Source organism: Nuphar pumila, chromosome 10, assembly GCF_984573655.1.
Source record: "Nuphar pumila chromosome 10, dmNupPumi1.hap1.1, whole genome shotgun sequence".
Taxonomy (NCBI): Eukaryota; Viridiplantae; Streptophyta; class Magnoliopsida; order Nymphaeales; family Nymphaeaceae; genus Nuphar; species Nuphar pumila.
This window is the reverse complement of record NC_143258.1, coordinates 93,824,229-93,838,373: the sequence shown is the minus strand read 5'-3', so window position 1 is coordinate 93,838,373 and position 14,145 is coordinate 93,824,229. Positions and strand designations below refer to the sequence as shown.

At 37.7% G+C, this 14,145-nt stretch overlaps 1 protein-coding gene across 1 annotated transcript; it reads left to right on the top strand.

The window, feature by feature from the left end:
• The first annotated feature begins 9,562 nt into the window (after window positions 1-9,562).
• Window positions 9,563-13,841, top strand: LOC149827405 (protein NEN4-like). The gene is made up of 5 exons (XM_090018506.1): window positions 9,563-9,854; window positions 11,048-11,205; window positions 12,511-12,557; window positions 12,648-12,711; window positions 13,644-13,841. The coding sequence occupies exons 1-5, from the start codon at window positions 9,563-9,565 to the stop codon at window positions 13,839-13,841; spliced, it is 759 nt and encodes a 252-aa protein (XP_089874632.1).
• The last annotated feature ends 304 nt before the right edge of the window (window positions 13,842-14,145 follow it).

Genomic DNA, 14,145 nt, shown 5'->3' with positions numbered 1-14,145 from the left:
ACTACATGGATTTTTCTCTCGTTTGTTTCAACCTTGCACCCTCTCACCTTAAATGTGCTTCGGATCTCACGCTATTATCCTGAAACCATCGGGTTTTCCATTGGTCCCTGTGAACCAGGTTGAATCATCGGATCTTACTAAAGTCCGGATCCAAGTACCCTTTCTAGTATTCGTTACCGGGTTCGCTCTACTGGCCCGCAAGCCTCAAAATCGTATTGAATATTTCATAAACCATATTATTTCACATAAACACACATTTTTATTTCATTGAAAATTTCTTAAAATTCATGGGTTTTACAATTGTCCTTATGCTTCTGAGGAACTCTATTCGGAATATGGCAAGTCGTATTCAAAGCATCCCCCCACATATAGGTAGATAATCCAGAACTCCCAAGTAGAGCATTTATCATGTCAGTTAGGGTTTTATTCTTCTTTTCTACAATCTCATTAGATTGAGGAGAATATGGAGCAGTAAACTCATGAACTATGCCAATAGATTTGCAATATTCATCGAGTTTATTAGAGGTATATTTTCTCCCTCTATCAAACCTCAATCTTTTAAGTTTTATACAAGTTTGTGTTTCTGCTTTATTCTTAAAAATAATGAATTTATCAAAAGCTTCATCTTTTGATTTTAGCAAATACACATAACAATATTTAGTGCCATCATCTATAAAAGTGATAAAGTACTTTTTATGATTACTAGTTAACACTCCATTAAACTCACAGATATTTGTGTGCACCAGATCCAATATTTCAGAATCTCTAACAATCGTATGTAATAGTTTCATATATTGTTTTGCTTGCACACAAATTTCACATTTGTTTGTTTTATCTATGGAATGCTCAGAAATCATCTTCAAGTTCATCATGCATTTCACAGAATTGAAACTCACATGACCTAATCTATTATGCCACAAATCAGATGATTCTATGTTATATGCAACATTAGACAATGAATCAAAGGAAACATCATTCTCTAATTTATTACTGCAAACATATTCAACACGAAGTTAAAATAAACCATCATCTAAATACCCCTTGTCAATAAAGGTTCCAAAATGTAAGATAACAACTTTATTACATTTAAAGTTAAATTCATAACCCTCTCTAACAAGACATGAACCACTTAAAATGTTCCTTCTAACTACAGGCACATGGTGCACTCTGTGTAAAGATAGAACTCGTCCTGAAGGAAACTTCAGATCCACGCGTCCAATCCCTAACACCTTTGCAGCCATTGAATTGCTCATAGTCACGGATCTGCCTGCAGCAGCCTGGTATGAGACAAAGACAGACTTATCAGCACAAATGTGCACATTAGCCCCAATGTCAATCAGCCACTCAATTGGCTCATAAACGTGATAGATTTGTGGGTTAAGAAAGACATACCTAGTACTGGTCCCAAAGACCTCAGTCACCATATTGACTTAAGGCATTCTATCTGTGGTCCCATGAGCCTTGGACTTCTTGGAAGGACATTCGTTAGCCCAGTTCCCAACTTGTCCACAGTTCCAGCAAGGTTTGTTCTTTGCCTTTTTCTGGATTTTGGCCTTGGGTTTAAACTAATTTTTCATTGCAGGTTTTGGTTTTTGTCCATTACCCTTAAAAGATCTGGTCATCATGTTCACTTTAGGTTGTTCAGTTGGCATCATAACCTGTTTCTGGCTCTTATGCTCTTCTTCAATGGCTATGGCTACCATAAGATCATTCAGGGAGATTTTTCCTCTACGGTGCTTGAGAGACACACTAAAGTCTACCTAAGACTTAGGAAATTTCTCCATGATGGTCATTACTTGAAACTTCTTAGGAAGTTTCATATCAGCCTCAGCCAAACTGTGGAGCAACAGCAGAAACTCGTGTGCCTACTCAGTGACCAACTTGCCCTCTACCATCTGATATTTAAGAAACTTGGCAACCGAGTACTTCTCAAGACTTTGGTCTTCGGTATTGTACTTTTTGTCAAGTTGATCTCATAGAGCTTTAGCAGTGGTAGACGAGAAACAATATACATTAAACAACGTGTTGGACAGAGCCAACAGTATGCAACCACGGCATATACTGTTCTTCTATTTCCGCTCTACCGCAGCACTAACCGCAGCAGGATCAGGGTCAGTTTCAGAAACTTAAGGGCAATCGAGTTCCAGAACAGATAACAACTCTATCGTAGTGTACTAGATTTTCATGCATTGCTGCCAACGCTTGAAATTCTGACCAGCAAATTTCTCTGGCATACCGAGCATGTCCACTTTTGGTACAAAAGCAGAAGTCGACATGCTTAGAATCTTCTCTAAGACTGTTGGATCATATTTTAGATCACACAGTTTCACAATCAACATCATAACATAAATCAAGATATACAACAACATGAAAATCATGATTAACAGTCGATCGAAACAGGAACAAGGAGCAAGCATTTCGATTTCCGCATAATACCAAAATTCAGACAACAGCACATGAACAAATAGATGCAGAGAACACAATAAAAACAATGAAAACATGTTAATATTGTAAAACAGACTAAGGCATACGAAAGTACTTCCTTTAGAGAAGATTCGCCCCCACATACAGTACAAACAGGGTCTGGCGTCCTTCTTCCAGAATACAATAGCCTCGACGATCAGGATCGGTGCACTCTGACGGATCGTTCTTCGAAGACAACCTTTCTGAATCGTTGTTGCAGAAAGCCCCTTCAGGGAAAACGCAAAGAGAGAAAGAGCGAGAGTAGCAGGGAGAGAGAAAACGCAGAGCCTTTCTTCCTCAGAAAGGTACTTTGGTCTTGATTGGATATGGCCCTAAAGGGCCAATTACCCTAACCCGAACTCGGCTCGGCACGGTGGGCGGGCGGGTGCGTGCATGCGTGCGTGTGTGTGGTAGTTATCCCATCCTCTTGTTCTTAAGAACAAGTGTAAGAGTTTACATGTAGGTTATAAAGCCCACAACAAACTCAAACCTCTTCAATATGGGACTATTCCACATCATCAAGTCCAAACCTTTTTTTTCCAAAAAATGAAAACAGCCCATGTTTTCTTCATTTGAATTCTCTCACCTTTCCTTCCTGCATCCAACAGCGGGTTCAAATCTTGAGGGTTGTCAATTTTTTAAAAATAATAGATGGTTAGGACCAACCCTAATATGGCCCTCACCAGAATCCCAAATATAAAACCAGATTGAGTGTGACCCTTTCTTTTGATGTTTAATGAGGGAAAGCCCTAGTTCAGGTGACCTCAACATTAAATAGAGTTGGATTTGTTAGAGATATCAGAGCCAAGCTGGATCCAACCAATGTCTCGGATAACTCAGAATCCAGCTACAAGAGACTAGAAATAGTCTTTGGTAACTCGAGGGTTTACTGCAGCAAAATACCTACGAGTTGTTAGGGATCATGTTTGATAAAGTGATCCTAAATACCTAAGGGGGTGTTTGATTTGCAGAGAGGGAAGGACACGGGCACAGTCTCTTATCCTGTCCTGCATTCAGACATCCGTGGACAAAAATATTTTTTGTTTTTTTTCAAAGGTGTCCACATTGTCCTATCCTCCCTTGTTCCACAGACAAGGGTGGAACAACATGGTGTTCGTAGGACACACTGTCTCACTCATCTGCATGTCTCCCGTTTGTGTTGATGCACAAGACCCATACAGCGGGCATCCCTCGGAATCAAACGCCCCTTAAAGTTATGTTTGATGGTTTGTTTAGGATTGGTTGAAATGAACAAAAAGTATGAAATAGAACACAGGTTTTGTTTGTTTTGTAACAATTGTACCAAGTCCAACATTGGTTTTGTCTATTGTACGTGCGATCAACTTGGATAGTGAATAATGGGTCAGATTACTTTAATTTGGATCATATGACCAGATCCAGCCTACCATACGAGTGTGTTAACATGTTTATTATGAATTTTAACTTCGAATATAACTATTGGATTGAATCTAAAAACTAAAAAAATGTTTAAATTGTGGGCAATTTGAAAAAAATAAGAAATAACATTTTTTATATATAAATGCTTTAATCAGTGTCATATTAGATCTAATTATGAAAGTTTATCAAAAATTTATAGATTGTAACTCCCAATATAGATCTCAAATTGGATCCAAGTATGAAAAAATGTTTAAATTTTTGCTAATTTGAGAAAAAAAATAAGAATTCATATTTTTATATACAAATACAAAAACCATAAATAAATCATAAAACCCTAAAATGCAAGAAAATAAATCATAAATAAACCAAAAAACCCTTAACTACAAGAATAAATCATAAATAAAATAAATCATAAATAAACTATAAAATTAAATATAAAAAATCGTATTCAAAGATATTTGATTCAAAATCCTAATCAATGAAAATCAAAGAACAAAACCCTAATCAATAAAAATCAAAGAAAAATCCCAAAATCAATAAAAATCAAAGAAAAAAAACACTAATCAATGAAAAACAGAGAAAAAACCCTAATTATTTTGAAGATCTAACCTAATCAACAAAAAAAAGTCTTAATCAATGAAAATCAAAGAAAAAAGCCTTAATCAATAAAAATCAAAGTAAAACCCCCTAATCAATGAAAATCAAAGAAAAAGACCCTAACCAATAAAAATCAAAGAAAAAAAACACTAATCAATGAAAAACAGAGAAAAAACCCTAATTATTTTGAAGATCTAACCTAATCAACAAAAAAAAAAGTCTTAATCAATGAAAATCAAAGAAAAAAGCCTTAATCAATAAAAATCAAAGTAAAACCCCCTAATCAATGAAAATCAAAGAAAAAGACCCTAACCAATAAAAATCAAAGAAAAAACTCTAATTATATTGAAGATCTAACCAAATAAAAAAAAATCAAAGAAAAAAACCCTAATCCCTAATCAAGAAGTAGAAGAATAACGAAGGAGGAGAGACGGAGAGAGGGGAAGAAGAAGGCGAAGAAAGAAGAAAAGGGGTGAGAAAGAGAGAGAGAGAGAATTCACCACCGCCCTCCTGTTCGTCGGCCTGACCTCCACCCTACACCGGTTATCCCTCTGGCCGCTGCACAGGAGAGAGAGAGAGGGTAGCCTCCCTCCTCCCCGCCTTCTTTCTTCTTTCTTTTAATTTGTCTGTCGTCCCTGTTCTCTTCGTAACAGGGGGTGGAACAAAATTTTCAGGTTATAATGGACGCAGCGGTCAGTATTCCACGCATCCGGTGTTTGTTGCAATTTATGTTCTTTTTGTATTTTATCTTGCGCGATGCAAGGGATGCGCCATCAAACGTGCTCTAAGAGTACATTTGAAACCCTCAAATCTCAAGTCCGAGGACCTGAGCTGGTGTGGGGTTGGTCGATGTGGCGGAGGCACCATGCTAAGATCTGAACTATTTCAAATGGCTGATCTGAAATCAAGGATTTGAGATCCTTGAAAGAAAGAAAAAGGAGAAAAATATTGGAGGAACTCTCGAATCAACACAAGATCAACACATGAGTTCAAAATTCTTTTGCAAAATAAAACATGGACCAAATCAGCATGGCCTATGTGATACATATGCCCAAAGTGTAGGTAGTCAAGTGGGGTTAGGATGCTCGGCTCAGTTTATCATGCATGCTCACTTTGTTCCTTTTACTTTTTTGTAGGCTAAAATGCTGGATAAAAGACGTAAAACTCATAGTGTTCGTTGATGTAAATGTTGGTGCTCTCACTTGATGTGATCAGGCAATGAGATGCATTCAAGTTGGCCTCTTATGCTGCCAAAGCAAAGTGGCAGATAGGCCAAGCAAGTCTGCTGTTGTTTTGATGATGCTCTTAAACGAATCGGTTACTGTTCCTGAAAATCAAATGCACAACAGTGAAGCAGGCCACCAATCTTCAGTAAATTCTATTACAATAACTGTCTTGAGTGGCAGATAATCACAAGCTTGATGGTTTAAATTCTTGTGTAGTATGTGCAATTTCTTGCGCAGCATGTGCGATTTTCCGGTGTGGTTATTTATGTATCATTATGTGAAAGGGCCACTAGAATATGAGAACTGGAAATATGAGAAATAGAGTATGAACAAGGTATTTCCAATCCCAATAGATCCACTACAAGTTGGGGTCGAGCCATAACCAACCTGGTGGCACCCTCGGTGAAACCTTTTAGGCATATCAACGGGTCAGATGTAACCGATATCCAACCTGAATCCAAATTCAATTAGTTGAATCCGGTATCCAAATTTGGATCCTATTAATAATTGGATTCAGATTTGATATTGAGTTTTGTATTCAAACCTGAACCCAAATCCAAACCGACTAAAACCCTCATGAATCCAATTATGTGTAAATACCGGGGGGTTTGGTAGTCGGGCCTGGATTCAGTTTTTTATGATTTCATCAAACTCCAAATAAGATTAGGTGCAACTGGGTAATGCCTAGATCTGACCCGTTTACATCTCTAATTGACAAGCCCTGCTTTAATTGGGCACTCATGGCATGAGTAAAGGCAATGTCTATAATTAATCACATGATACGACACCAAGCCTAAAGGTCAACATGGACCAAATGAGCACGGCCTCTGCAATTCATTTGATATGGGCTCGGTCAGACAAACATATGCCCAAAGTGCAGGTATTCAAGAAAGTCAGGGTGTTTGGCTCAGTTTTATCATGCTGATTTTCTTCTTGCTTTTGTAGGCTAGAAAGCTGGGTAAAAGAAGAAAACTCACGGAGTTGGTGGATGTGAATGTTGGTAATGTTAAATTGTTGTGTCTTTGTAAAAAAATAATTATGCCTTTTTGTTTTGTTTAAAGCATTTTGGTCAATTTGTCTTGTGTAGAGATTTGAAAGGGTAAAATTGGTATTTATAAAATTATGTGTGTGTGTGTGGGGGGGGGGGGGGGGGGTAGCATGAGCATGTTAATTTATTTAATGTATATAAAAATGTTATCGTGCATGTGAAAGGTCCATATAAAAGTGCATAGGAATGTGAAAAGTCATAACTCATAAACATTAGTCAGTAATTAAAAATGATTTTTAATATTTGGAGCCAATGAGGCCAATTGCTTTGCTTGGATACGCCTCCATCACATCAATCTTGTATACAAGTTTCACAAGATTCAAGAAAAAAACAATCCCAGCACGGTCATAGGAATAACAGGCTGACCTTGATTTGGTATGGCTCGCGCTGGCTCAACCTGTCATTCTTACTATCGTCATACCGGCGGTGTAGAAGTCTGAGGTTAGGACGCAGAATGGTGACCTCATGAGAATCAAATATTGACGGACCGTCTATTGGGGCCCAAATCAACTAACCTAATTAAGCATTTCTGCTATGGTGGGGTCAAGGGGTAGGTAGCTTCTATATAGCATCACAATCAATCACTTGGAAGATGTCTAGTAGACTAATGTTCTATGGCTATTAGTCTACTAGACATCTTCTAAGTGATTGTGATGCTATATAGAAGCCACCTACCCCTTGACCCCACCATAGGAGAAATGCTTAATTTTCACACATCGGCTCTGGGTAGATTAATCTCTTATTGGGTACTTTGCCACACAGGTTTTAGATCCATTTTTTCCTTAAGTTTTTATCATATATTTATAATACATTGCAGGGAAAGTATGACTGATCTGAAATTATCAAGGATTTGAGATCCTTGAAAGAAAGAAAAAGAGAGAAAAATTGGAAAAACTCTCGAATCAACAAAAGATCAACACATAAGTTCAAAATTCTTTTGCAAAATATGATGAGTGCACATAAATTTTTTTGTTTCTAATTAATAAAATTATTCTTTTATATTTTGATATCTAAAAATTCACTTTTATTGAAATACTATTAAAAAGTTAAAAATATATTTAAAATATTAAAATACTAATTCATAATTATGTGAAAGGGCCACTAGAATGAGAACTGAAAATATGAGAACTAGATTATGAACTAGGTATTTTCGATACTTTTTTTTTTTACAAATCCAACCTTGTTGATGTGCTCAGCATGGTCATATTGCTAAGAATCAACTGTTGGATCTAGAGCTGCTAAATGAGCCGAGTGAGACGAGCTTGAAGTGTTCAAGCTTGGCTCATTCTTGTAGCGAGCCAAGCTGAATTGGAACTCGTAATGAGCCAGCTGGCTTGTTTAGAGAAAAAATATATTGTTTTAGAGCTGGAAGAAATGGGATTACAATGATATTGTTTGAGAGCTGAAAGTAATAAGATTTTTTCGAAACCTGTTTTTTGCAAACCAAAGAGATCAATAATATGATATAAAATATATCTAAAATATTATTTTTACTATATAACGAGCTCGTACTAGTCAAGCCGAGCCGAGTGCCTATTGTTCATGTTAAGGTTGCCGAGCTCATTTTATGAGTTTGAACAAGCTCTTTACGAGCCAAACTTGAGCCGAGCCACCAACAGCTTGACTTGTTTCCCAAGCCCTAGTTGGATCATGCGTTTTGACAAAAAAAAATATGACTTTTGAATGCTTGAATATTTACAAAAATTTAAGCCATCACTTTTCAAGCCTTTAAAATTTCTGTTTATGCACCACAGTCGGATGATTCAAGAGTTAGTTTCTTTAAAATTAAATATGTAGATCACATTGATACGGTCAAATTTAAGAGAAAAAAAATGAAAAACCCATAAAAATCTCGGTTCACATTCTAGTTCTTATATTTTCAGTTTTCATAATCTAGTAACCCTTATATGAAGCAATATCTACCTCCAATACAAGATAATTGTAACTTTGCATGCGGATTACCAAAAACTTGCTTGGCGTTGCTTGTATTGAATTAAAGTACAACGAAAGGAAAGAATGACACCTTCAGTTAATTTCCTCCTTCCTTTCTTACTTGGATGCCCACTCTTTTGCACCCTTCTTGGTTTCATCTATTTTTTTATTTCTGTTCTTCGAACAACAATAAAGTAACAAAAAAGTGGAGACATAACTGAAACTGCAGCCAAAAGTTAGAATCTCTAACATTTCATTGAAGAAAAGAGAGCCTTTCTTCATGTGCAGACTTTGTCAAAATCCATTTGGCTTCTAAATCAGGGACACATAAATATTCATCCCATAAAATATTTTATAATGATTGCCAGCAGCCGTGGTCCAAGTGGATCCAGACCCACATTATCAAATGGACCTGATTTGGGTATAGAAAAAGATGGATTCAGCATGTTCAAATCAAGATTCAGGTCTGAAACTAACCAAATTGAGCCAGATGAACGCTTTTCAATATAGAAAATTGAGCCAGACATGAACCTGCCCAGCATTTGCTTGACCTGGATCAGGATTTGGGTTGGATCCTACTTTGTGTATCCAAATTCCTTCTCCAAGGTCCTTCTAAAGGAAAAGCATGATGGGGGCCCACAACGCATTCTACAACGAAATGCTTTCCCAGCTATGAGGATTGCTTTCCCAGCTAGGAGGATTGCTTCAAGGTCCTTATTGGAAGGCAAGGGATTTCTTTTTCTTCATCACTTCCTTGAATTCAAACACAAACTTTGAATCAATCTCAAACTCCATCACCTTATTAAAGCAAGACCCAATTGCTATCTTTAACTCCATGCCTCCATAGAGACTTTGGTCATCTTCATTTTTCATGAAGAACACAAGCCAACAACAGAATATGGCTACTGGCAATATCCAGAGGGAGTGGAGCTCAGATCTTGTGTTCCTGGATGTGGAGACCACAGTGCCTGTGAAGAAGGAGAAGAGGTTCAGGATGCTGGAATTCGGTGCAATCGTGGTGTGCCCCAGAAAGCTGGTTGAGAAGAGGAGCTACTCCACGCTCATAAGGCCAGATGACCTCTCCATTGTGCCTGAGAACTCTAGCAGATCGGAGGGCATTACCCGAGACGCGGTGGCAGATGCACCTAAATTTGAAGAAGTTGTAGACACCATCTACCGCATATTACATGGTACCACCTGTCTCTTTATGTCAAGTTCCATCTTGAACCATGATATTTGTGACCACCTTTATGGGATGTCCCCGTCGCGTGGCTGTGTGATCGGGCCAAACATGTATAACGTGTTCGGCCCTTTTGAATGGACGGCCCATAATGTGCAATATTCACCTTGCACACTTTAGAGATGGATCAGTACACTCAAAAGTGCAATGTGATTGCACCTGATCCACCCTCTTTTGAATTTTTATTTTGGGGAGCAGAGGGAAGTGCGGACCATTCTTAATTCTTAATGGAGGAGCCATATAATGTGTTGGGCCCCAATCACTAAATCCGCTCACCTATTTAGAAAACGCACGTTAAAACAAATGCATGAGGGAACTACGTACGATACCAAATTTTAATTAGCTTATTTTATTTTTCTGAACCACCGTAACTTAAAGGTGGTACACACTTGATTTGCATATATATATAGTCTCCAAAAGCAAAATCTAACGTTTGGATAGTGTTTAACATGTTTTATTTATTATTTTCATGTGTTTATACAATTCTTAAACCACCCACATCTTCATGAATTGTACTGTGAGCCATTGATTTTTCAATGTCTCAGAAATTAAATCATGTGGTATATTGAACGTGATAAAACTTCATAATATAGTAAACAAACCATGTTAAACATGTCTATACGGTTAGATCGAATCTATGGTGGCTAGATTCGTACAAAAAATGTTTACCACCATAAGGTATATAGAACCACCACATATTTTCAATAGTAGAAACCATGGCATCGTAATCAGACCTCATCGACACATTCAGAATAGTTTGTTTGATAAGAATGATGTCTAGGATCATGCTTTTGGACGTAAAAATAAAAAAATTTAAATCATAAAATTGTAGGGGCCCCGAGTACTCTCTCTCTCTCTCTCTCTCTCTCTCTCTCTCTCTCTCTCTCTCTCTCTCTCTCTCTCTCTCTCTCTCCATAAGATTATATGTCTTGACACAGAAATACTGAATTCTGAAGGTGGTAGGTTAATAGCTTTCATTTGGATAATCAATTGCCCTAGTAGACTAATAGCCATGGATGAATGTCCACACGATTTTCACACATCGACTCTGGGTAGATTAATCTCTGATTGGGCACTTTGCCACACAGGTTTTAGTTCCATTTTTCCCTTAAGTTTTTACCATATACTTATAATACGTTGCAGGGAAGGTATGGGTTGGCCATAACATTTTAAGATTTGATTCTGCGCGAATTCGAGAGGCGTTCGCAGAAATCGGCCGTCCAGCGCCCAAGCCTTGTGGAATGATTGACTCTTTGGACATCTTGATGCACAAGTTTGGACCAAGAGCAGGGAATATGAAGGTAATTAAAAATATAATCTGGTTGTCATTAATGTGATCATTTAGACTTTCTTTGCATTTAATTACAATGGAAAAAGGGTTATCTCTATGAATGATAAACAATGAAGAATTTTTTGCCTTATATCGAACACCCCTTAAAATTTACTTTGGTAGAAAAGTACCAAATAAATTTGACTAGGTGAAATTGTTCTTGTAAAAAAAAAATCTGTAAGGAGATATATAAGTATGCATTAGGAAACCCTATGGCCTTAATTATTAGAAAAGACTTTCATAATAAAAGTATTCATTAGGAAAAATGACCCTTTTACGCATCTATTTTTTCTAGACAGTTTTGCTGTTATATTTAAAAGTCGCATACTTATTTGGGCGTCCATAGTTTTTTTCTTTCCTTTTTTTTATAGGCGAGCTGGGTTAAGCAGAACCCCACCAGTTACACAATTGAGTTTTTTTTATAGTATGTTGTAACTAGGGGTGTCAATGGGTTTGGTTTGGACCCAGGTGAAACCAGACTTGACCAGATTTTTCGGTATGGTATCGAGTCCAGACCTGAGTCTAATCGAGTCCACTATAAGAAAAACCATACCCAGACCCGATAAAAACTACATGAACCAAACCCAGGCCATACCCGGTAAAACCATATCTTTTATCATTTTTATATTGAAAATTTGCTGGTCTTAATTGGAACTTGGGTCGGATCTGGGTCTGGTATAGAATTTCAGAAACTATACCCAGATTAATGGGAGCTTCAGGTCTGGACCTGGGTCTTCTTATTTATCACCAAACCCGGACCCTATAGGGTTTGGTTCGGGTCCGGTCCGGTCCGGGTAAACCAGACCCGTTGACACCCCTAGTTGTACTTGTAACTTTAATGGTCCTTGATGCTACATTTGTCAATCACCAAATCACATGCAAATTCTCAGCTATATAAGAAACGTAATACTGCATTTCTTTTCTATGCAAGTTGGTTTGTTTCATTCATTATTTCTATTTTTTTTTGTTTATGACATAAAGTTTCTTGAAAGAATTTTGTTTATAAAATAATTAAGGCTCCAAAATTTTAGAGGGATAGCCTTACTATTTTAAAATTAAAAAATATTGATAGTAGCGTACGTTGTGTGCCTTGGATGGTAAAGAAATAAAAAAGGACTTGACTTTAGAAGTTGGGCTAAGCATGTTTGAAGTTAGAAGTTCAGGATTTGCAACTTGCAATGTAAGGTGAGGCTTTGTACTTTATTGATAACTAAGTCCATGCTTTAGCAACTTTTACAAAATTGGATCATGGAAAAAGCTCACTTTTCTTGAACAGATGGCTTCCTTGGCAGCATACTTTGGGCTTGGGAAGCAAAAACACCGGTAATGAATCTCTCTCTCTCTCTCTCTCTCTCTCTCTCTCTCTCTCTCTCTCTCTCTCTCTCTCTCTCTCATGGTGCAAGTTCTGTGCAGAAGTTTGGACGATGCAAGGATGAATCTGCAAGTCATCAGATGTTGTGCAACAATTCTATTCTTGGTAATTTTTATTTATATGTACTCTTCATGTTCTTGAAATTCATTTAAAATTAATTAGTTTGGTATGCCTAAGATAAAGCATGCTACTGAATTAGGACTCCTAATAGGTAGGGCAACCCGACTGATCAGCGTTTAGCCTGCCCAAATAACAAACGGTCAGGTTCGGGTTTGGGTTCGGGTTCAGCTTATGTCTGGTGGAAAAAAACAAAAGCACAGACCTCGCCCACATAATTTAGAGAGCACTTAGTATTTTAGATAAAATTATATGAGAAAACTGTCATGATGTCTGAGTTAGGTCAGATATCCAGCAAAAGTCATAGCTCAAACGTAACCCACATGTTATTTGGATTGGGTCTTGGTCAACATTTTTTATGCCCATACCTGGATATGCATGTCCAAGTCGGGCTGGATATATAGACGTACCTGACCAACTGGAGAGCAGATTCAGTACTCACACAAAAATACAAAAAAACACTGCAACAGAGAAAATCTCTGCGTACTGACTGCATCCCTAATGTGCTGTGACTTTCTGTATTTTGTGTGAGCCGAGTACTTTGTTAAGTGCTGGATCTGGTAGTGCGGCTTGTGAATGTCACCAAGTTGATGGGACTTCACAAGTTCGAAATCCACGGGTCGGGCGTCCCTTGCCGTAAGGTTGAATCTGGGTGTACTCTCTAAGAAAGACCTCAAGGGTTTTACCAACCGGAGGCCAGCCAATGTGCCGTCGGTGATTGGGTTGAGGGTTTTCCCTTGGATTATCCAGAAAAATAAAAAATAATCTACATGTATATACCATATAATGCGCAAGTGTACTGTATGAAACCTTTCCAACATTGACTAATATGGATGACAAAACTATCAAGCAATTTTGCGGAATTTATGTTGGAATGGATGGTCATAACAACTAAGAGAAATGCATCTTTCCTTTTACAGGAGTCCAGCCTTCCAAGCATACTCACTGCAAGAGACACCGGCTCTCCAAGTGCTTCAACAAGAAGTCGAATGAGAGAGAAGCAATCCACTGATGAAACAAACAAGAAGCCTACAACCCCTTTTGTTAGTAAAAACATTGGAAACAACAAAAGCTTTTCTTCCTTGCGCCAGGAATTTGTTTCATGCCCTTTCTTATGAAGGAGACCCTCTTTCATAGGAAAGAGAATCTCTTTTCTAAGAGGGATGAAACATGTGCATGAGAAATACGTGGTGGGGTCCACATAATATACTGCACAAAGGCAACTTTGCTGTCAATATTGGTTCACACCTCCCCCTATGGGAAAGCACTTTCCCTCCTCCTGAAAGTTCTTTTCAAGGAAAAGTAGCTTCCCTTGGGTGGTGGGGATGTAACTTTCATTTCCAATCATACATCATCCTTATTTACAAGTATCTCTACTTGCACTTTATGATATCTGATATATTTCAATTATGTAAAACTCGA